General features: G+C 40.4%; 1 protein-coding gene across 1 annotated transcript; it reads right to left on the minus strand.

The window, feature by feature from the left end:
• Positions 1 to 1296: 1296 nt before the first annotated feature.
• Positions 1297 to 13431, minus strand: LOC137496966 (uncharacterized). The gene is made up of 8 exons (XM_068225172.1): positions 13402 to 13431; positions 4034 to 4292; positions 3879 to 3931; positions 3659 to 3722; positions 3497 to 3562; positions 3217 to 3282; positions 3023 to 3130; positions 1297 to 1538 (listed from the first exon to the last, which is right to left on the minus strand). Exons 1-8 carry the CDS (start codon positions 13429 to 13431, stop codon positions 1297 to 1299), a joined length of 888 nt encoding a protein of 295 aa, XP_068081273.1.
• Positions 13432 to 24383: the final 10952 nt, after the last annotated feature.

Genomic DNA, 24383 nt, shown 5'->3' on the forward strand with positions numbered 1-24383 from the left:
GGTAGATCATGGCAGATTACTAACGAAAATGAGGGCTGTTGGTCTAGACCAGGGCATTTCAAATGCCCAAAATCTCATGCATCCAAACCGAGGTGGAATATCGTGCACAGTGCATCAGTCTAACTCGGGTTGGACCAGTATTTTGTCTCGGGGGCGAGTCGGCTCAAGTCTGCTTGGATGGTGGAGTACTGCAAGGTGAGGAAGGGGGAGACAGGTAGAGGAAGCGAGACAGGGAAAGAGAGAGAGAGAGAGCGCTATTGCTCAAAATCGAGGAGTGGGGATCTGCACTCTAGTCAACCTAGCGAAATCATCTTTTGCACCCCGCAATGCACCCTGAAAGGCCCTGGTCTAGATGAAAGAGATTCAATGGGTGGTTAAATTTAAAAAAATATAATGATAAGGGAACGGTGGTATGACTGTAAATGGACTGCAAGGTCAAGTTGTAGTAAAATTACCTCATGGATATCACTGTCAGAACCTGTGTATTAATATAAGGAAAGATCTTCATTGGGATAGTCATATTAACAAGTTTGTAAATAAAGGTTGTTTGTATTGTTATGAGGATACTTGGGGGTTGTAGTGAGGATGTATAAATCACTGGTAAAACCCCAATCACAGTGTGGTTCCAGTGCTCAGAACCCTCACCACAATTACTTAATTCGAGAACTGGAAAAGGTCCAATAGAAATCAGTACAGTTTGTTCGGAGTGATTTCTGACAAGGGAGTGGTGTTGCAAACGAGAGGAAGGAGAAGGAGTTACTAGACTAATAAAGCAGTATGTTCCGAGCTGTCAGTCGAATGACATAAGCCGACAAACTTGATTGGGGTTTTTAAAAATAAGGAAAGATCATAACATCAAGATAAAGTTGGAATTCAGGAGAACATGTTGAGGCAAATATTTTGTTGGAGGAATTATGGATTGGAATAATTTAGCAAGGGAGATATTTGATAAATTAGAAATAACTTCAGAAATGATTATGTAAAGAACTGGCCACTTACGCAACAGCCCTAAATGCAGATCAGTGGTAACTGATTGACTGTTATAAACAAAATTGACTTGGCTGAAAGTTTTGACCTAAAATCCACAACAGTGAGGTTTTTCAGTTTGTCAAAACTAATTCACGGTAAAAAATTACAAAATACCTCAAAAAAAGAAAATATTTAATAACATATTATATCTGAAAAGGTTTAACATGTTATGTTTTTCAGGTATTTTACTAATCCTGAATTAGTTTCGACAGACTGGAAAACCTACCAGTTGTGGGAAAAAATGTTAGGACGAACATGCATTTCCAGTTAAAGTCTCTGAATATTACTTAAAGTTTTTCTCTTAATTTGAATGTCCATTTTGAGACTTAAAAGTTGAGCTTTTTTAATTTTCATTTCCATGGCATGTAACTCCTGTTCCCTCTTCTCCCTCTGAACAAATTGTTTTTTGATGAGCTCCTGTTGTAGGGTGGCTAAACACTTCTTCTCCGTTACCCATGAGCTCAACTTTTGGCCACTAACTGAAGATGTCCTTACTGATGGCTGACCTGCTGGATAAAAAGAAAAAAAATTACAAATGTAAAGACACAGCTGGTGCATTTGATGGGATGGGGAGATGGCAAATCTCATTCTTGTACGTAATGGCATGACTCCTATTTGTAATAATTATAATTTAGATACAACGTGGGCATGCAACTTTCAACCCATATTGTTCTTGAAATGATTGCTGTAAAATATTATAGGTGAATGCAGATAGTGCAAATTAGTGGTCAGGAAAAGATTAATACAGGGCCTCTCAGAGTGTATGCGCCGGTGCATTGCGCGGTGCAAGGTGCATAAGACAACTTTGCTAGGTTAACCAGAGTGCAGACCCCCCCAACTCCTCGAGTTTGAGCAATAGCACTGTCTCTTTCTTTCCCTATGTCTGCCTCGCTCACTGCACCTGTTTCCCCCTTCCTCACTCGCACTGCAGGGCTGACCATCCAAGCCGAGCTCAGCCGAGTCGCCTCGAGACAGAACGTTGGTCCGAACCAAGCCGAGTAGGACCGACGCACGGTACACAGAACCTCTGCGCCTCGTTTTGCACGTGAGTTTCTGGACGTTTGAGAGGCCCTGATCTAATATACTACTTTTCTCACAAAGTGAAATCCCCAATTTAAGATGCTCCATTGCATACAGCTGCCCAATATGAGCATATGGTATTGTATGTTCCTTGTATTTAATATTTTATCAAGCTTAATTTTTATCAAAATATAATTCACTTCGTACAATCACAGGACAAGGGGCGCCAGTGAGTAGAGATGGAGGTTCAATACAGGGTGATGCTCCTTTGTTGTTTGTTTAGGAGAGTGCTGATAGGAGCACCCTTACGTGCTGCCACCTGCATTTGTTACTGGTGTGTATGTGCACATCCTGGCTAGTGACAAAAACACACTGATCAAAAACACATCAGAGGTGTTCAATAGAAAGCCTCTTGAAAGGAAGTGAGCTCTGTCTCATGTCAACCATTGGTTCACATTTGAGCTTATAACTCATTCGTTAGGACCCATTAACAAGGCGAAGTTGGCCATTACGTCAAATTGCCTTGAATGATAGGTCTAATGGTAGTGAGTGTTCAACGGAAGGTTGGGGGTAATGACGCAAGATTTTTCTTGGTTAGAAAAGTAAGCTTCTTCTGGGGCGGGATGATGAGATTCTGGTATTGGCAATGAATAATCTCCTCCTTCAAAAGCATTATAAGGTAACATTAATATATTTTGTATCCCTGGGTAACATGTTACACGTTGGCATCTCCCATCTTTGGATGCTACCATTCACCGTCATGTAGATACAAACCCTGTGGATACCCACAACAACATATCTATAGTTCGATTGTTCCTGAGGAAGCGAACCCAAAAGGAACTTTTACAATACTCTGTGCCCATTCTTTTTTTAGCAACTGTATGTACCAACTATATTTAAGCTGACTGCTAAGAGTTACTGAAATTCATACATTTTGGTACTCTCAAGTCTAATATAATTACATTAAACTTACAGTTCACTGTAGGAGAAGAATTCTTCACTGTGCTCAAGGCATTTCGCAGCGGTATGCTTTTTCTTTTCTTAAGCATCCTTGGTGTATAATTTGACCAGTCATTATCACCTGAAATATATGAAAGGAGAACGTATAATTATATGGTCTTTTCATCATTTGTAGTGAATAAACCAGTACAATCACTCTGTACTTACATTCATTGTATTGGGCAGACACCACTGCAGAAGAACTACTTGCTACGTCCTCTGCACCAGTTGATCCTATAATGATTACAGATTGATTGATTACAATTATACAGTATTTTAAAGAGAATAATTTGTGTGTAAATACCTCAAAAGGTTACTTTATAATATGATATCAAGTTTGAACCACAGCTGTACCTTGGCAAGGATAAAGTTACCATTATCTACTTGCTGTGTATTGAAATAATGTTTTAAACAACCTCACACTGTCACAAGAATGAAGATGTTTTACCTGTGTATGAAAGTTCTGTTACAATGCTTTCAACTGGACCGGTACACTTGTAGTTTTGCAGATCTTCTGAAAAGTCAGATATGAAAAAGTTATATTTTAATATTTCAGGTTGACAAAGTTTGAATGTGGGGAAATAAAGTATTAGGCCTACACAAAAGTTACCTGGAGACATGACAGGGACATTCATTTCTTTTTCAACATAGCTGCCCTGTGCTTCTGCATGGTGCTATATAAAAAAAAAAAGATATGTCATTATGATGTACCTGATACAATAATAAATATCTGACCGACAGTTTCATAAACCATTGTAAAATAAAACCCAGTATAATTTCTCATTTAAAGCTAATAATTTCAACTTTACTGGGTCACAGTAATCACTAACCTCATTCATGTTGTCTGCTTCCTCAGCAAGTACAGTTATTACTGGTACATCAGCTATAACAAAAGAGAAAAATTCACTGTCAGCAACAGTAAAGTTACACACGTAACTTGGCTTTAAAATGTTATTACCAATTTGAAATATTTTAGTGAACTTACGCATTGCATCTGAATCAAAGATGCTGGGAAGACCCTCAGTTGAAAACTGTATCATTTCTCGGACTTTGTCCAGAACTGGATTTTTTACAACTGTTGTAAAAGGGCCTCCACCTGTCTGCACCATGCATTGCCTCTCTGCAGCAGCACTTTTCCTCGTTTCCTTTTTCAAGGATTCAAATTTACTCCTCAGTTGTTTGGGAGTCCTACTATTTGTGCTGCTGCTGTTGTATTCATCTGCAATACTATTCCATGCTTCATCCTATATTAATGAAATGAAAGGAGGTTATATTTTTTAATAAAAAACTTATTACTAACAGAAAAAGTATATGGTACTCTATAAAAAGCAGGATTACTGTTTGCCAATACTGTTCTATAACATTGTCTTGGAAGAAACGAAATAGCCTAATAATAATAATAATAATAATAATAATAATAATAATAATAATAATAATAATAATAATAATAATAATAATAATAATAATAACGAACAATAACGTTATCATAAATTGCAACAGTAATTGAATATTGAAATTAATAATGAAGTTACGGTAACGATTCTCCACCACATGAATGCCAGCAGGCTATTATTTTAGGCCTACTACTGATATCCGAATTTCCAAGTTTCTTACCGCAAGTGGTGCCACAGATTACGAAAATAGATTATTTTCGCAGCAACACGGTTCCTCTTTACTATTTTTGAGACAAAACAACATGATTCATGTGGTAGGAAATATTTGACAAGAAACATAACCTGTATCTTACCTTTTGCTTCCATGTAACACCATCAGTCTTCTTGTTTTCCACAATATGTTTGTATCTCCCTACACATTCAGCTAACTTGAATGTTTCTTCCTGCGTATAGTTTTCCGTTCTACTTCTCTTTTTGCCTTGAGCTTCCATATTATGATAATGTTCTAGTGAAATAGATTTAATTTCAGAAGAAACGGCGCTAAACAGAAAAAAACACGCGGGAACAGATACAGATACACCACCGCATGAAATTCCACTACATTTTCAGTAACTTCATTGCCAACGCAATAAAAATGTTACTACATCTCCCGCATAGCAATACCGCAGTTAAAATCCGTTGGTAGTACGCAAGAAAAAAGTTAATTTCCAGTTTGCAAAACTGCAGCCTACCTATCTGGATGTTTATCTGGCTGTCGTAGTACAGGCCCTTAAAGATTTGGGACAATATGTGTTGTGACTGGGTAATGGCTTTTCAGCAGCGCCTAAGAAAATCTTAAGAAGAAGAAGAAACCAGGCGCTGCGACACTTTGTGATCTCAATGGCTGTACATGGATTCCATCACAGGGTTTGCAAGTTGAAGTCTTTCCACGACCCAAGTAACATATGCTTCTGTGAACTCTGCAATAACCATTGTAATCGTTATCATGTTGTTAATTGCAAAAAAACTAAGTCGCTCATCGAGTTCTGTACATCTGATTGTCTTTCATTAATGCACAATTTGCGGGCTATAATAATAATAATAATAATAATAATAATAATAATAATAATAATAATAATAATAATAATAATAATAATAATAATAATAATAATAATAATAATAATAATAATAATAAAGATTATTTCGTGGTGTCCTTGAAAAATCATCTATGGCTTTTTCTCTTTGATCGATGGCATTTGTTTTACACACTGCCTGCTCGATCTGCATCCGATGGCTACTTATACCAGAGTCCTGCAGCCAGACCCACCACGCAGCATTTCAAACCCACGGGCTCCGGCAACCCAGCCCGTGCAGTACCGTTCCATTCTGACGCGGCGGCAGCGTGCTCATACGGCCCACCGCAGTCCACCGCACTGGACGGGCTCAGTGGAATAACCTTGAGTACTTCTCCACAATAACATGTGCGCCGTGCACAATGAAATGTTCACGTCACACTACTATTCGGATCATTCACACTACGAATTCCCGTGCACTAATAACATATTTTAAAATAGGCTAATCGCATTTGGAAATTAAACGGTAGAGATTTCTCCTACATTGTAATAATAATAATAATAATAATAATAATAATAATAATAATAATAATAATAATAATAATAATAATAATAATAATAATAATAATAATAATAATAATAATTGAAAACACAGAAACTTTATTATAAACTAATATTCGTTTGCAATTGACACCAAGTTAACTGAAAATGAATCTAAATAACACGAAGCATATTCATAGGACTTCATTCGCGTTTTCCTCAAAATAAAATACAAACAGAAATGACGTGCAATATGCCAACAATAAAAAAACCTGAACATAGCTTTTACTTAGTGTGCGTAGTTTATTGGTCATTATTAATGGTGGTGGAATGGAATTAGTTTGAATGAAAAGAAGTTCATCGGCAATTGTCTGGTTGTAGAAGAGAATGCAGCCCGCTGAACTGAAATTTCTCTCTGAAGCTGAACTTGATGCTTGCATACATATTACTTTCTTATCGATCTGGTAAAATTTTGAATAGTTTTGTCCATTTTTTCTCCAATAGGACGCTATATCCATCTTCTTCCATTCCACAATTTTGGTTTAAATATCTTTCCAGCTCAACTGTTGCAATAGGCGCATCATGAACGTCAATCCACGAAGAAAACTTCACCACTTTGGCAGGTTGTGGCATGGTCGTGGAGTCTAATGACACGGAAACATTAGAATGCTCATCATTCAAGCACATCTCGTTCATCGTAAGTCCTATATCCAATCATAAAAGGACAAAAGCAGTCCGACTCCTTTAATCTATACTAATATAATAAAGAGAGAGCACGAACTGTGTTAGTTTGTGTATATCTGGAGGGTAATCTCAGAAACTACTGGACCGATTCTAAAAATCCTTTTACTAATGTAAATATACATTATCCCTGAGAGACATGGGCTGTATTTTATTTTCAAAACAATTAGAGGTGGGAGGAGAGGGGGAGATATAAAAATAATAATCTAATATAGGCGAAATATCGAATTTGTCGTGCAAGGACGAGACTAGACTCATTTTAAGCCCCTTAACCAAAAGAACAAATCTCGGTAAGACCTACGGGCTCGAAAAGCATGTTTTAAGGCCCTAAAACCGACCGTTATGGGGATATTGGAGATACACTACCCCTGCTCTCGCAATCGGATGAAATGAAATGTCTTATGGCTTTTAGTGCCGGGAAATCCCAGGACGGGTTCGGCTGGCCAGGTGCAGGCCTTTCTATTTGACGCTCGTAGGCGACCTGCGCGTCGTGGTGGTGATGATGATGATGATGATGATGATGATGATGATAAAAATTTCGTGTGGCTATTTCTAGCCGGGTGCAGCCGTTGTAAGGCAGACCCTCCGATGAGGGTGGGCAGCAACTACCATGTGTAGGGAACTGCGTGTTATTGTGGTGGAGGATAGTGTTATGTGTGGTGTGTGAGTTGCAGGGATGTTGGGGACAGCACAAACACCCAACCCCGAGCCATTGGAATTAACCAATGAAGGTTAAAATCCCCGACCCGGCCGGGAATCAAACCCGGGACCCTCTGAACCGAAGGCCAGTACGCTCACCATTCAGCCAACGAGTCGGACGTGATGAGGATGAATGCTGATGAAGACAAAACATACACCCAGCCCCGGCGCCGTAGGAATTAACAAGTTAAGGTTAAAATCCCCGACCTGGCCGGGAATCAAACCCGGGACCCTCTGAACCGGAGGCCATTACGTTGACCATTCAGCCAACGAGTCGGACTTGGAATCGGATGAGGAAATGAACTGCCGTAACCATGGCAACCCCAGCTCCAGGATATTACAGCAACGAGATGATGCGTGTACGTTTGGGCACAGCTGCCAAAGCAAAATTTGTACACATAATCCCTGAGCATATGTACAATATAACTCGAAAACGTAACATGTTACAGACGTGAAGTGGTATTTATAACCTCTTTTAAAAACAAATAGACATGTATTATTTTGTTTTCGGAAAAGGCACTTAAGGAGGGGGGAAAGGACTGAAATGTGGGCTGGCGAGAATTCTTAAGATGAGCATATCTACAGTATACCTCAAACACTTAACACGTTACAGATGTGAAAATTGATATTTCTAATATTTTAAAAATGTAAAAAACAGGTATTATTTTGTTTTTTGAAAAACCACTTAACGTGGGGGACTGAAAAGGGTTTGAATTAATTTTATTAGGGTACTGATATCTCTAAAACTGAAGTTGTTACTGACATAAAAATTGGTATTTAGAGTCTCCTATAAGAAGAAAGAAATACGTATTCTTTTGGTTTTGGAAAATCCAATTTAGGGGTAATGAAACGACTGAAATATTAGTTGAATTATTTGTATGAGGATACTTATATCTAAAAAAAAACCTAAAGTTGTTGTAGACGTGAAAATGGGTATTTGAAATCAACTTTAAAAATAAAAAAACACTCATTTTGGGGATAAAATTAACTTCGGAAGAAGGGGGAGCGTTGAAATAGGTTTTGAATTATTTTCATGAGGATACAAATATCTTCAGAACTGAAGATGTTACAGTCGTGATAATTGGTATTTGGCAGCTTCTTTATCAATAAAACGTATTTTTTGGTTTTCGGGAAAACCACTTAAGGCATTGAAAAGAATTGAAAAAGCAGTTGAATTTTTAAAATGAGTACCGGTATATCTACAGTGTATGTCAAAAACTTTACATATTACAGACATGGAACTTGGTACTTGGAATGTCCTTTAAAAATAAATAAACGTACCACTCTTTTTTGTTTTCGGAAAATCCACGTAGGTGGGGTGGAGGAAGGGTTTATAAAGGGGTTGAATTCTTTTTATGTGGATACATTGTAACCGTCCAGGCTTCTCCAGTCCGACTAATTTTATATAATATCATTTTACGCGATATCATTTGATATCAATTTTGTCCGCCATCGGCAATTATTTGTAATAACATATGTATTCTACGTCAAGCATTTGTAAATAAGGTTTTTGCAACCATATTGTACATATTATAACATCATTTATTATTTATTATTATATTATGAAAGATAGGAATTTATTATGTATTGGACTTGGTTAATATGTTGAAATATAGTTGTTGTCATTTCATCTCATATTTGTGTATACGGAAAAGGTTATTCTTGAGCGTGGAAATTTGCATGAGTCACCGGGTTTAATTCATGAGCCAAGGCTAGTAAACAGCGACCCGCGCGCGAGGCCTGCAAGCTGGTCAGCTACATCATCGCCACGCTTACTGGACTTGTCAAGAAAGAAGAGAAGGGAAGTTGATAATTCGATCTACGAATCAGATACTGCGTTGTATATGAGTTTTGAGATTGAACTGTTACAAAGAGTGGGGGTGAGACCGGATATATAGAGATTCTCATCACGAGAACGGACAATAACTTCTACTGTGAACATCTACTTTGAACGACGTTATTGATTTTGAGACATTGAGTGGTCGCTCCGCGACATAGTTATTTTTGTACAGTGTGTTGTCGCTTCGATACAGTACTTAGCTGCGGTTATGTTATCGGATCTGCGTGAGACGAAACAAGCTTACGGCTTGTGTTATATTCACTAAATCTTCTGGACGAAGAACTATGTTTAGTTCAAGTCTACGGAATTTGGTACAAGTCTGTACCGTATAAATAGTATAGATCAGTTGGATTGAGATTTCTACTAATATGGAAAAATTCATATCTCTGAATTTTCTCCTCTTACGATCAACGCTGATCAGTTTTTACAAGTATAGGGACAATGTCTAATTTAAAGACTAGGCAATTAGGGAGTGCTAGTCCAGATAGCCCATACCACATCAGAGAAGGAAGGAAGGATGCCCATGGAGCCAATTCTACATCGAGAAGAAGAGAAGGAGTAACCACGGAAACCCGATGACTTTAACGAAAGCTGCAATTGGTGAGCTTCAATTAGATAAACAAGCAATAGTAATTTCAGTAACGTAAATTCTAAATTCCTCCACGCTTTAATGAACTTTTCCGATTTATCTCATTTTTGCGTTAATTTTCCTTCTTAAGCGATACTTAATGGTTAATTATTTAAAATCCTACCCCTGTGATTTAAGTATAAGTCTCTATGCTAGTATATATAAAGTTTGGTTTACCCTAGCGCCCAAACATCACATAGAGAAATGGGAAACCATGGAATGTTAATTGTTTCTATTTGCGTGGCAATTAGCGGGCAAGCCACATATAGTTTATTTGATATTCATGTGTCCCAAGGTAATAACTTTCATCTCCCCAAGTGTTTTGATGAGGAGAGCGAACAGTTACAACATATATCCCAAAACCTGAAGATGTTACAGATGTGGAAATATGTATTTGTAATCTCCTTTAAAAATAAAGAATTTTTTTTTACTTGAGAGAAGACGTTCTCACGTGTACAGTTCTATGTCACATGGTCATCTCAGCCCCCAAAGGAAATACCACACACTTGCTTTACAAAGAGTTTCTGGGGTGAATGAAACTCAGTTTTTCCGTGAGGTTTTATACTTCAGGGATTTTCAGATAATGTCTTAGTACAGTACCGAGGAACGATTACTTTTATCAGATTACGAAATTCATGCGAGAAGCCGCGGGTAACTGCTAGTGTGTACATAAAGTTCACTGCAGATCGTACAGCACACAAAATTAACGTCTTTCCCATCACCGTCAACTGCAGGCTTGAATACCAACCAAATACGACTTTTAAGTGTAGGATCCGGTTCAGAAGTCTTGTATTGTGCGGTTTTTAGTTCGTTTGTTCCTGCTTTATTTGCTTCACGATTTTTTTCCACGGTTTTCTTTCTTTTGGAACTACAGTCCACATTCGTTTCCGATAACAGGATAGACAGAGAAGTCAAACTGAATACCACAGCAAATTTGATCGGTTCCACTCGACCTAATGCAACGCACTCCGCTGACACGCAGTACACTGTACACATTGAAGCAGTCAGCCCATAGAATTACCACAGCGCTGTCCTTGGCTCACCGCGTACGTATGACATAGCGCTGGCCCAGACCGACCCGTGCGATGACGTCACGGGCTTCGTATGTTCGAGACTTCAAAGCCCATTGCAATCTACTGCTGAAGCAGCTCATGGCCTGGGCCTCTCTGCAGGACTCTGGCTTATACTGCCTGCTCATTACAACATTTTAACATGGCACTAAATGAGACACTCCGTTTACAAATACCCACAGCAGGTGGCAGCACCAACCGGCTCCTGAACAGTCGGAATGAAATAGCGGGAAATAGGGTAGTAGTAGAAGTAGTACTGTATTTGTTTACATTGAAAATGGTGTACTGCCGCGTGCCTTTCTGCAAATCAGAGAAAGGGAAACCAGAATGCCGTGGTATTTACTTCCATGACACGGGCTTTTTCAGGGGATCCAGTTGAAGCCATGTTTAGTTCTATAAGAAAGGGAGAAGGGTGCAATGACATGACTGACTCCCGGGCTACTCAGAATTCCATAAAGAGAATTCTGAAATCCGGTATTTTAATGTCGACCGATGGTGCTAACGTTATCCACAAGCAAAATTCAAAATTTTCTGCCTCAGTATTCTCTCCCGGACTTGACGAAACAGAACCAGTGATGTCCGCTGAGTATGTACTTGATTTACTGGAAGATGCTTGTGAGCCCCCTCAGTCAGTGTATGTCACTTTGGAAACTGCTTTCCCATGCTTTAGTGTGTGGTTATTTAGTGCGTGTAATCGAAGAAAAAACAATGCAGCACGTGCTCCAGTAACGTTTCCACCTCAGTTAATGCATCTCCATTGATGAACTTAATCAGACAGGCTCATATAGGAGGCCTGCGCTACCCCCAGCAACGATTTATTGGCCTAATTATGGAGCTACAGAAATTTGTTGAGGCAGCTCTACCGTACTGCAAGAAATCTACAAGTCTGCTCCAGACTATAAAAAGCTATGTTCAAACCTCTTTGTTCCACTGTAAGATTTTAAAGTGTTTTAGTAACAATAAGCACCAGGAACTTGTTTCAGAAACTGTGGTGGCTAAATTCGTGAAACCTCTACTTAGTAATATAGGGAAGTACCATACAGACAAAGTTTGCAGGTTTTCTTGTTCGTCGAAACCTCATTCTCGAAAAGTCCTGAAGCTATCACTCTCTAGAGCACCACTTTATGAGTACAATTCTTTAATTTTTCTGTTACTTTCAGATTTTAAATTTTGCTTGTATGCTTATCTAGCTGTATTCACGCGATATCTGGGTACGTCTGGTGCTGCGATCTAGCGGCAGATTGTTTGTAAGTCGTGTTACACGTTTGAATATGGAATGTTACATTCAATCCCAACCAATCTCCTCAAGAAAGAAAGAAACAAAGAAAGAAAAAAGAAAAAGGAATATGGAATGAGCAGGCAGTATATATACTGATGGATCCAAAATTTCCCACCCCCTAGGGTGGGGGCGGCTTTCTGCTCCCCGGATTTAAATATTTCTAAACAATTTGTCATACCCCAGGAGTCTTCTATATTTATGGCGGAGGCGTTCGCTATCCGTCAAGCTCTACAGTACGTTAAATATTGCCAGCTAACTGCAGCAATTATTGCTTCTGACTCATTGAGTGTGCTACGCACCTTACATAATCCCCGGTCCCGATCACATTGGTACGTTCAAAATATTCGTAAACTATGTTTCGATCTTCATCTACGAGACAAACGGGTTACCTTAATCTGCATTCCAGGACATTCAAACATGGCGGGTAATGAACTGGCGGACCGCTTAGCTCAGGCAGCTGCGCACGGTCGGGGAATGGCGTATCATATGATGTTGCCGTTCATGGAATTTTGGAGTAGTTGTCTCTCACACATACGCCTGCTTTGGCAGACTGAATGGAGTGATCCCGCTTGTCGTACAGGTCGTCACTTGTATTCGATACTTCCGAATGTCCCACGCTCTCCGTGGTTTCTGAAACACCCCTATACTGGACGTCAGATTACTACTATTATTCGTATGCGACTTAACCATATGTGTACACCGGATTACTTATTCCGCATGAAATTGGTAGAGTCTAACCTCTGCACATGTCGTATGTCGGTGGCTACTATTAATCATATCTTATTTCAGTGTCCGTTATTAGAAGTTAGTAGGCGTAAATGGTTACAACCTTGTTTTCGGAAACAATTCGCGTTACCCACGAAATTGACGTGTTGGATACTAGATCCCACTCCATATTCGGTAGCTGCCTTATCCAATTTCCTTTTTGACAACAAAATATTCCTGTAGTTTCTGTCCTTTCCCCTAGTCCTTCAGTGTGGACCCGGTTCTGTACGTGATTTGTAGAAGTCGCCAACTATCGATCGCTCTGGCGTGAAGCCTAGTACCTTGTGTCCCCGGGTTTTTTTCCTGTGTGTAGGGTTTGTAGTTTCTTTCTATACTTACACTTACCTTTAGCATTAAAGTTTTAGCATCCTCCATCTTTTGGCTTTGTTTTTAGGATACGTGTCTGGGTATACCGCTCCCAAGCGAAGCCCATTAAATAACAAAGACAAGACAAGACAAGACAAGACAAGACAAGACAAGACAAGAGCACGTCGTGTTCGAGCTCTCATTGAGTGCGGTTGTTCCCAGCGTAAACGAGTGCTATTCATCTTAGCGTGTGCAAGTTACTGCCTTGGTAGCAGAGTGACTTAGTATTCAATATCGTGTGCTATATTCTGAGTGCTATTGTGTTTTTTCATGTAATTTATTCACTATGGCATTTGACAGTGGGGGAGGAGGAACTAACTGTAGTCCGAACCTTCTAGAGGGTGACAATTTATTGGTAGATGGTCCAGTTGATATGACTGACTCAATTATTCTCAATTCAGATACTGGGGAAGATGACTCCATGGATTCTCTTGAGGATAGAACGCCTAACTCAACACAAACAACTAGTACCGCCATTCAACAGTCTGACAACTCTCCAATTGGGGATAAACAGAATACTAATTCACATCCGATTCCCAGAAGTAAAATTCCACCAGCGGCACGATACCTTGGCAATCATATGGGCCCCTATTTTTTGTTTGTTGAAGCAAATGATAACAAAAATGTGGGCAACTTACACCCAATGGCTTTGGGTAGGCTTTTTTATGGGCGAAAAATTCCGGGTATCAAAGCTATTCATATAAAAGGAAAAAATCGGATCCAATTAACTTGTTTCACAGCTGACGCTGCTAATCATTTTATGCAACACCCCATTCTCAGTGAGAAAACCCTGAAAGCTTATATACCTTCCCCCAATGTCTACAGGGTCGGTTTAGTAAGGGGAGTGGATTTGACGTTAAGTGAAGATGAAATTAAGAAATTTATTGATTCACCTGTGCCGGTTATAGGTGTCCAACGCCTTAAAAGAAGGAAATCTAACGCTGATTCATTCGAGTATATTCCGACACGAACTGTGAAGATCACTTTTGAAACTCAAGTTCTCCCTCAGCAGATTTCTACTTTTAACGTCATTTTGGACGTTAAAGTTTTCATCTTTAATCCTATTATTTGCAAACATTGTCAATGTTATGGACATACAGCTCTCAATTGTCGGGCGAAAACTCTTCGTTGTGGCCGATGCAGCAATAACCATGTCACGAAAGACTGTCAAAAAACGCTTGTCAAATGCCTCCACTGTGATCAGAATCACCAAGTAGGATCCTCGCGATGTGCTGTACACCAACAACAGACGGCCATTAAGAAGCATATGTGTACTGAAAACGTTTCCTTTGAAGAAGCCAAAAATAGGCTGCAACCCGTTACCTATAATCCTACCATACTACCCCATCAATTTCCGTCCTTAGCTGAAACTCTGGGAACCAGACCTGATAATTTCAACCCGCGTAAACGTAAAATCACTACCTATGTACACCGGGAACCTCGTCCACCCCTTCGCCCGGGTTATGATAGGGAGACCTATCTCAATATAATACGAACCCCCACCCCAAACGGAAAAATCACCAGCTAACCAAACTCCGACCACCCATACTATTACACCGGCGGTCGCTACTAATCTTGCTAGCGAAAACGAGCAGGGAATAACCCCTTCCACATCAAAAGTAGCCCCTGTTAAAGATATACGAAAAGAGATTCAGGACGACATTTTTTAATTTGATGGAACTAATGGGACAAAATGTCCAATGGCGACACTTATTAAAGTTGATAATTGATAAAATCCTCCCCATTTTAGATACTAAATATGCAGATACTGCAATGGAACTGTAGGAGTGTGGTAAACAAGCGACATGACTTAATCCTACTCATTAACGAAACCCAACCAGATATTATCTTCTTGCAAGAAATATGGTTTTCAAATTATATTAACTTTCGCATTAAGGGATATACTATCGAACGATTAGATGGTGCAGGATATGGTAGAATTGTAATTTTAATTAAGAATTGCATACCCTATCATCTTCTACCACCGGAACAGGCTATAGCAGGCACTTACTTTCAGCGCATACAAATAAAAGATTTTATCTTTTCTAACTTTTACTGTCCTCCCGATATACATGGTTCCTACCATAATTGGTCCAATTTTTTAACCAATTTACCGGTGCGAAGCAAAATATTATATTTGGGGACTTCAATGCTCATCACATAACTTGGGGAAGCAAGAGCAATAGCTCCAAAGGAACTCATATCTTAACCTCTTCTCTTCAAGTCAACCTCACCATAATTAATGATGGATCACCCACCCGGCTAAATAGAACCTACAAATGCTCCGAGCGCGGTGGATCTTACTATATGTACCAGGGATATAGCGCATAAATTATCTTGGGAAACTATTAAGGATCTTCATGGTAGTGATCACTTCCCCATTCTCGTTACATGGTCTAACCACAAGCCTTTTTCAACTCACACGCTTCCTCGGATACCTATACGCAATATGAATAATATGGATTACGATCTCTTTTCGCAATTTATTCAGGATTATTTCATTCAAACCTTTAAAATGACATCCGCGGAAAATGATTCGCTTTTATTCTGTATAAAATCGTATCTCGACATCTATCATCCAATCATTTACAAAACCTCAAACAATCATAATCCAAAACTAAAAATCCGTTGGTGGGATCAAGAATGTGAGGTCTGGATTAGACGACGGAGAAACCTGCTGAAAAATTTACGAAAACATTTTACTTTTACTAATTACATGCAATATAAACGAATCTATGCAAAAATTAGATGTTTATTTAACAATAAACGTCGAATCGCAAGGAAAACCTTCGTAGAGAGTATTAACAGTACTACATTCAGCAAGATCATCTGGGCCAAACTTCGCTCTCTTAGTAACTCTCGGCACACACCCCTACCTATAGATTTATCTCCGCCCCAATTATAGCAAATCTACTGCAATCTAACACCCGATTTTGTTCAGCCTGACTATCTCTTAAGTTGTTCATACACATCTAATGAATATCAAACTTTGGTGAATCCTATTACATATCAGGAATTAGAAGTCACCCTACATAAAAGAACTACATCCCCAGGGCCAGATTTTATAACTTACAAGATGCTCAGCTCTCTACCAACTAAGGCTAAATCCATTATTCTTAACCGGTATAATAAAATTTTAACAGATACTTTAATACCATCAGACTGGAATAATTTTGACATCATTCCAATACATAAACCAGGCACTGATCCCTTACAACCTCAAAATTATAGAGATATAATATTAGGGTCCTGTCTCCGTAAAACCTTTCAACGCATCCTTCTCCGCAGATTAATATGGCAATTAGAGTATCATAATGATTTACCGAAATGTCAATTTGCTTTCATAAAAGGACGAAGTACCACAGATGCCTTAAATATTTTTCTAACGGACCTCTTATTAGCACGGTGCCGAAAACAAGCTACTATAGCGGTTTTTCTCGATGTCAAAGGAGCTTACGATAATGTTGATCTTCACATTTTTTTTTCAAAAATTACACAAGCTAAACTTCCCACTACCCCTTATTCATATATTTAAAAACCTTTTACTAAATCGAACATTAATTTTGAAAAATTATAGACTTAACGCTTGTGCACGAAAGGCCAATGTCTGGATTCCGCAAGGGGATATACACTGACTGACAGAGCAAATGCAACACCAAGAAGGAGTGGTCAGAACTTTATGCCAATTGCAGGGTAGACTGAAGTCACTGAGGTATGCTCATGATGTGAAATGCGCCGCTGTGCTGCGCACGTAGCGAACGATAAATGGGACACGGCGTTGGCGAATGGCCCACTTCGTACCGTGATTTCTCAGCCGACAGTCATTGTAGAACGTGTTGTCGTGTGCCACAGGACACGTGTATAGCTAAGAATGCCAGGCCGCCGTCAACGGAGGCATTTCCAGCAGACAGACGACTTTACGAGGGGTATGGTGATCGGGCTGAGAAGGGCAGGTTGGTCGCTTCGTCAAATCGCAGCCGATACCCATAGGGATGTGTCCACGGTGCAGCGCCTGTGGTGAAGATGGTTGGCGCAGGGACATGTGGCACGTGCGAGGGGTCCAGGCGCAGCCCGAGTGACGTCAGCACGCGAGGATCGGCGCATCCGCCGCCAAGCGGTGGCAGCCCCGCACGCCACATCAACCGCCATTCTTCAGCATGTGCAAGACACCCTGGCTGTTCCAATATCGACCAGAACAATTTCCCGTCGATTGGTTGAAGGAGGCCTGCACTCGCGGCGTCCGCTCAGAAGACTACCATTGACTCCACAGCATAGACGTGCACGCCTGGCATGGTGCCGGGTTAGAGCGACTTGGATGAGGGAATGGCGGAACGTCGTGTTCTCCGATGAGTCACGCTTCTGTTCTGTCAGTGATAGTCACCGCAGACGAGTGTGGCGTCGGCGTGGAGAAAGGTCAAATCCGGCAGTAACTGTGGAGCGCCCTACCGCTAGACAACGCGGCATCATGGTTTGGGGCGCTATTGCGTATGATTCCACGTCACCTCTAGTGCGTCTTCGAGGCACGTTAAATGCCCACCGCTACGTGCAGCATGCGCTGCGGCCGGTGGCACTCCCGTACCTTCAGGGGCTGCCCAATGCTCTGTTTCAGCAGGATAATGCCCGCCCACACACTGCTTGCATCTCCCAACAGGCTCTACGAGGTGTACAGATGCTTCCGTGGCCAGCGTACTCTCCGTATCTCTCACCAATCGAACACGTGTGGGATCTCATTGGACGCCGTTTGCAAACTCTGCCCCAGCCTCGTACGGACGACCAACTGTGGCAAATGGTTGACAGAGAATGGAGAACCATCCCTCAGGACACCATCCGCACTCTTATTGACTCTGTACCCCGACGTGTTTCTGCGTGCATCGCCGCTCGCGGTGGTCCTACATCCTAATGAGTCGATGCCGTGCGCATTGTGTAACCTGCATATCGGTTTGAAATAAACATCAATTATTCGTCCGTGCCGTCTCTGTTTTTTCCCCAACTTTCATCGCTTTCGAACCACTCCTTCTTGGTGTTGCATTTGCTCTGTCAGTCAGTGTATTAAGTGGCATACTTTTTACTTTATATACAAGTGATTTGGAACGAGTAGTAACTCCTCATGCACCAGTCTTGCCTAAGCCACCGACAAAGGAGGTCGCATTGAGCGGTGAGTCCCGGGAGGGGGAGTGGAGTTCGAGAGTGTGGAGTGCTGGAAGGTCGCCAAGAAGTGGGCCGACAATGATTGGTATAGAGCAGTACAGAGCGACGATAGGAAGATGGCAGAGCAAAATGAAGAAAGAAGAAAAGAAGCCAGGTGGGTGTAAAATGGATATGGAAAGGAAAGGAGAACTATTGTTATCGGCAGCAGTGATTATAATTTTACTATGTATTGGGGGAGTCGAGTTGAACCCAGGCCCGTCATCTAGTAGAAATGAGGAAAGAGAAAATATGGACGCAATCAAAAGAGCTGTAAGAGAGGGCAAATAAAAGAGATGATTGAAGAACAGACCAGTAAGATTGAAACAATGGAAGTATGGATAAGAGGAAAAACGGACGACATAGCAGCACAGGTGAGATATAACACCGAGGAAGTGGTAGCATTAAGGGAAAAAGTAGGACGACTTGAAGAGGAGAATTTAAAGCTGAAAGTAGAAGTGGAAGCGAATACTTTATATAGAAGGAAGAAGTGCTTGTTTATTTATGGAGTGCCTGAGGAGACGAGTGAAGTCAAAGTAATTACAACTTATAAAGTAGTGGACCTAATACAGGGAAAAATGAAAATAAATTTTAGTGAAGTGGATATTGACGATGTGCAGAGAGTGGGGAGAACTAGAGGCAATAGGTTCAATTGTTTTCAACGTTGATGGCGGATATTGTGTTAGCAAATGCGGGAAATGTCCATAGGGATAAAATATGGATAAAGAGAGACGTGGGAAGTGACGCGACCAGAAATGAGAGGCTACTCAGAAAACACAAGATACTGGCTGTAAAACAGGGGCTGAGGGCAACTATCAGAGGTCAAAATCTAGTGGTGTCAGACAGAAACTGGAAGAGAATCTGGTCTGTGGATAGATTGATGGATTTAGAATCGAAGTTAAAACAAGAGGGAGAAAAGGAGAGTAGTGCAATAAACTGTAGTCAAGTGAGGCGAAATACAAATAACAGTGTGCTGAGGATGGACTTAGAGATGAAGTCAAAGCGGGCTGAAGAAAAAGGGAGTAGTGCAGCGATTAGTGGAGAGGATAGGCAAAATACAAGAAGTAACAGTGTACCGTGTGAAGAGAGGCAGGGAGAGGTGTCAAGTGATAAAGTGACCAATAGCAGTGTTCGGAGTGAAGAAGTGCTGGCAGAGAGGCCAAGTGAGAATGTGACTATTTGCAGGGAAGAGAGAAGTAAGGGAAGTGTATGCAGTGAAGTAAAGGAAGAGCAGGGTAAAAAGGTAACAGCAAGGTTAAACTTGAGGAGTCTCGACCACAGTTTGGCCGGATTCAGGAACAGAGATCTGACAGAAATGTGGGGTACAAGTGTACATGAGAGGGGGTTAGTTACTAGAAGTAAAAAACAGTAGTAGGTGGTTCGGTTACTGAAAGTAGAGTTGAGAAGCGAGAATGGTATTTATTTGTGGAGGTTGAAATGTTGTGATGGAGAAGTGGTATATAAGTTATGATATGTTATAGGGTTGAAATGTGGTGTTGAAGAAGTGGTGGTATAAGATGGTGGATGGCAGAAGGTGAGTGTAATGGTAGAAGAGTTTTTTGCTAGTTGTTTTACATCGCACCGACACAGATAGGTCTTACGGCGACGATGGGACAGGAAAGGGCTAGGAGTGGGAAGGAAGCGGCCGTGGCCTTAATTAAGGTACAGCCCCAGCATTTGCCTGGTGTGAAAATGGGAAACCATGGAAAACCATTTCTCAGGGCTGCCGACAGTGGGGTTCGAACCTACTATCTCCCGAATACTGGATACTGGCCGCACTTCAGCGACTGCAGCTATCGAGCTCGGTAATGGTAGAAGAAGTAGAGGTGGTATATGAGGTGGAGTTGGTGTTGTATTGCTGAAATGTGGTGTTGGAAATTTTTAAGGGCTTGGTATTTTTGATTATGTGTTATGATTAATTTAGGAGGTGTTATATCGTTGGAATGTGGTGTGGGAGAAGTGGTGATAAAAGTAGAGGTGGTATATGATGTGGAGTTGGTGTTGTATTGCTGAAATGTGGTGTTGGAAGTATTGAAGGCTTAGTATTTATGATTATGTGTTATGATTAATTTATGAGGTGTTATGTGGTGTGGGAGAAGTAGTGATATAAGATAGTGGAAGGCAGAAGGTGAGTGTAATTGTCGGAGAAGTAGAAGTTATATATATAGAAATGAGGTGTAGGAAATGTGGATATGAGGTGATGTATGGTTTGGTATTGAGATGGTTTATTTACGGCTGAATTCGTGGGAGTTGGGAGGTGGTATTATTGTATTGGTGTCTGGTATGAGTATTGAATTTTTTGAGTTGGAGAGAGGTGATTTTATTATCATTTTGTAAATTTTGGTTTGTTTGTATGGAGAGGACGAAGAAATGTGATGTTGGAGAGGTGTTGGTATATGCGTGATTGGTATTTGTTATTCATTGCCGACATTTTTGGAGATGGAGAGGTAATTTTATTATGGAGAGGACGAAGAAATGTGATGTTGGAGACGTGTTGGTATATGCGTGATTGGTATTTGTTATTCATTGCCGAAATTTTTGGAGATGGAGAGGTAATTTTATTATGGAGTGTTATGACGGAATGAAATGAAGCAATGTTAATGCGGATTGGTAAAAGTTGTGGTATGGTGGATTGGAATGCAATGACGGAATATTGTTGTTATTATTTAGCCTTCTACTATAGGAGGTGGAATCTGAAAGATGGCTGGTTTGGTATGCAATCGTGTAATGTTGCTGTTGTAGCTTATTTTGGAGTAGGTCAGGGAACAATAAAGGTGATGAAAATGCTGAAGCAAGAAGGTTGCGTGATGAGTGGGTACGTGTGAGTGATAACAAGCAGAAAGTTGCAACACCAGCAGTAGAATGTAAATATAGACCCGGCTGAGGAGGTAAGATGGAGTTGGTTTTGGTCTATAACTGTGGCGTTAGGTCTTTTTGTTTTATTGTTCATTTTATTTTGTATATGGTGGAGAGGGGTGGCTTAGGTTGGACTACGTTTATTAATTTTATTAGTTATTGATGTTTTAAGTGTGAATTTAGAATTAGACAGGGGAGTAGCTGGACGTGGCATGAAGAGACGGAGGATGACTACCGTGGTGACTTTTGAAGTCACGTTTCCGGAGTATCTGACGGGCTTCATGGCACGGCCAAGATGTACAGTAGCAGTAGTTAGTATTTATTTATTTATTTATTATTATTGTGAACATGTATTCGGGGCTGAACGCCTGTTATGTTCATTAATAAATACGATACGATACGAAACTCCTCATGCAGGTATATTGCAATTTGCAGCCGACATACTGGTCTATACCACACAAAATAATGTCGACCAATGTCGTCACTCCAAGCCCTCTCCCATATACATGCGTGGATGGAACACCACGGTTTAGAAATCACACACTCCAAAAGTGCCGCGGTTATATTTACACAAAAACGAACATATGACAAATCTGCACTACCATATGCCAACCACCATATTGCTATTCAACCCTATACCAAATATTTAGGAATTTTCATAGACAATAAGTTAAATTGGAAGATACATTTTGCCCGACTGAAGTCCAACATTGAAAATACAATCCAAATTCTTAAGTCCTTAACTCATAGAAACTGGGGATCGGATCCGGCCACGTTACTACTTTTATATAAAAATTCAATCCGGGCAAGGATAGATTATGGCTGCCATTTCTTCGATACGGCGTCAACGACCAACCTAAAAAACTGGACACGTTACAATTCAACTCTTTACGAATCATATTAGGTGCATTACGGACAACACCCACCAATGCCTTACTGGTTGAAGCAGCAGAACTACCCTTGGCTATGCGACGAGAATATCTAGCGTCTAAACATTTACAAAAAATATAACTCTGAATCGTCATCCCTTATTACCTAAATTGCAGCTTTTAAATGAGTACCAAATATGTCAAAAACTGAAAGCCAACAACATACCGGCACTTCTACTGGCATATGAAGTAATTTTCCCTTAAGAAATAATGTTGTACAGACAAGATCATTACCGGCATACTCTCACGAATACAACTTATCTACATACCACTCTTTCATCATAACTACTACTTTCGAACACCTTCCGGGTAATCTGAAAAATAATCCCACTCTAGTCAGTAAAACTTTACAAGCATTTCTCAATCCGCATAAACAATACACAAATTGCTTTACAGACGGATCTAAGACTTCAGAGGGAACTGGAGCTGCCTATTACATCCCCCAGCTTAACATTCAGCAACAATTTACGTTACCACCCAACGCTTCCATATACACTGCTGAAAGGTGGTGATGGTGATTATTGTTTTAAGAGGAAGTACAACTAGGCAACCATCCTCTATATAACACTAATCAGAAGGAAAAAAGAAGGGGTCCGATACTTCGAAAAATGAAGATATCGGCCAAAGGAAGACAAGGGCCACGAAGGGCGTGAAAATTAAAGACTCCCTAGCCCTCGCAAACCTAATAGCGTCGGGGTCGGAAAAGAACAAGAGTTGACCAAGAAAGGTCGGATAGGATAGATGAAAGTGAGGAGCCTGGCACAAGTAAGTGGAAGCAATGCCAGAACTCAGCTAAGGTCCCCGTGGTCGCCAACCCACGCTCCAAAGTTCAGAGCCCCTGGGGCCCCTTTTAGTCGCCTCTTACGACAGGCAGGGTCTACCGTGGGTGTTAGTCTACCGCCCCACCCACAGGGGGATGCTGAAACCTTTGCTATTCGACAAACTCTTTTATGTTTACGGCAATACAATATTCCCAATGCCATCATCTGTACCGATTCATTAAGTGTCCTTCAGAGTATCAAAAACCCGCAGGAATCTACTAGTTGGTATATATGCAACATCCGTAAATTGTTATACAACCTTTCCGTAAATCAGCATGATATAATATTAATTTGGATACCAAGACATTGCAGCATACCCGGTAATGTTCAGGTTGATCGTTTAGCTAAAGCAGCAGCTGTAGGACAAGGTCTTCCCTATCACCTCGCCATTCCACACACGAATTATTCCCCTACTATCAAACAGAACGTACTTCAAAAATGGTCTTCTCTCTGGAAAAATTCCGCAAAAGCGAAGGGTAAAGCTTATTATCAACTACAACCGGAACTGCAAAGAACCCCCTGGTTCACTATGGGCACTTATTCTCGGAGACATATAACTACACTAATCCGCTTACGATTAAATCATGCGCTTACACCTGAATATAAGTATAGATTTCATATCAGTGACTCAGATATTTGCGCCTGTCAGCAAGCAAGTGGTACGATTCATCACATAGTATTCCAATGTTGTAACTATTCTAACCAACGAAAAACGTTTTTCCAAGCACTAATAAATTATAACGTTCCTCTACCAACTAGTGTCGCTTGTCTTATTCATACTCCTACGATACCATTAGTTAATATGCTCACTAATTTCCTTGATGAATGTAAAATCGCCTTATAAGTCACTCTTATTTGCGTACACATGTCACTAACATTCTCACACTTACATTACATAACCTGGCTATTCCTTTAATCTGCACATGTTAACAACAGTACAAATCAGCTCACCGATAATAAAAGACCTTCCATATTTATCATGGATATCACATATCGGCGAAGCTCAATTATTTATTACACCCTAATGTAGGGCTAAATTAATACTTTAATCACTCTTTACCAGCACAAGCCTGCTCCTCTTCTTCTCCTTCTTCTTCATCTTCTTGAACTGTTTTGGGGTCCTTGTTTAATAAGTTTTTCCCAGTCAATATTCTTATGTAGTTAGGAAGAA

This window comes from Anabrus simplex, chromosome 1 (assembly GCF_040414725.1).
Source record: "Anabrus simplex isolate iqAnaSimp1 chromosome 1, ASM4041472v1, whole genome shotgun sequence".
Taxonomy (NCBI): Eukaryota; Metazoa; Arthropoda; class Insecta; order Orthoptera; family Tettigoniidae; genus Anabrus; species Anabrus simplex.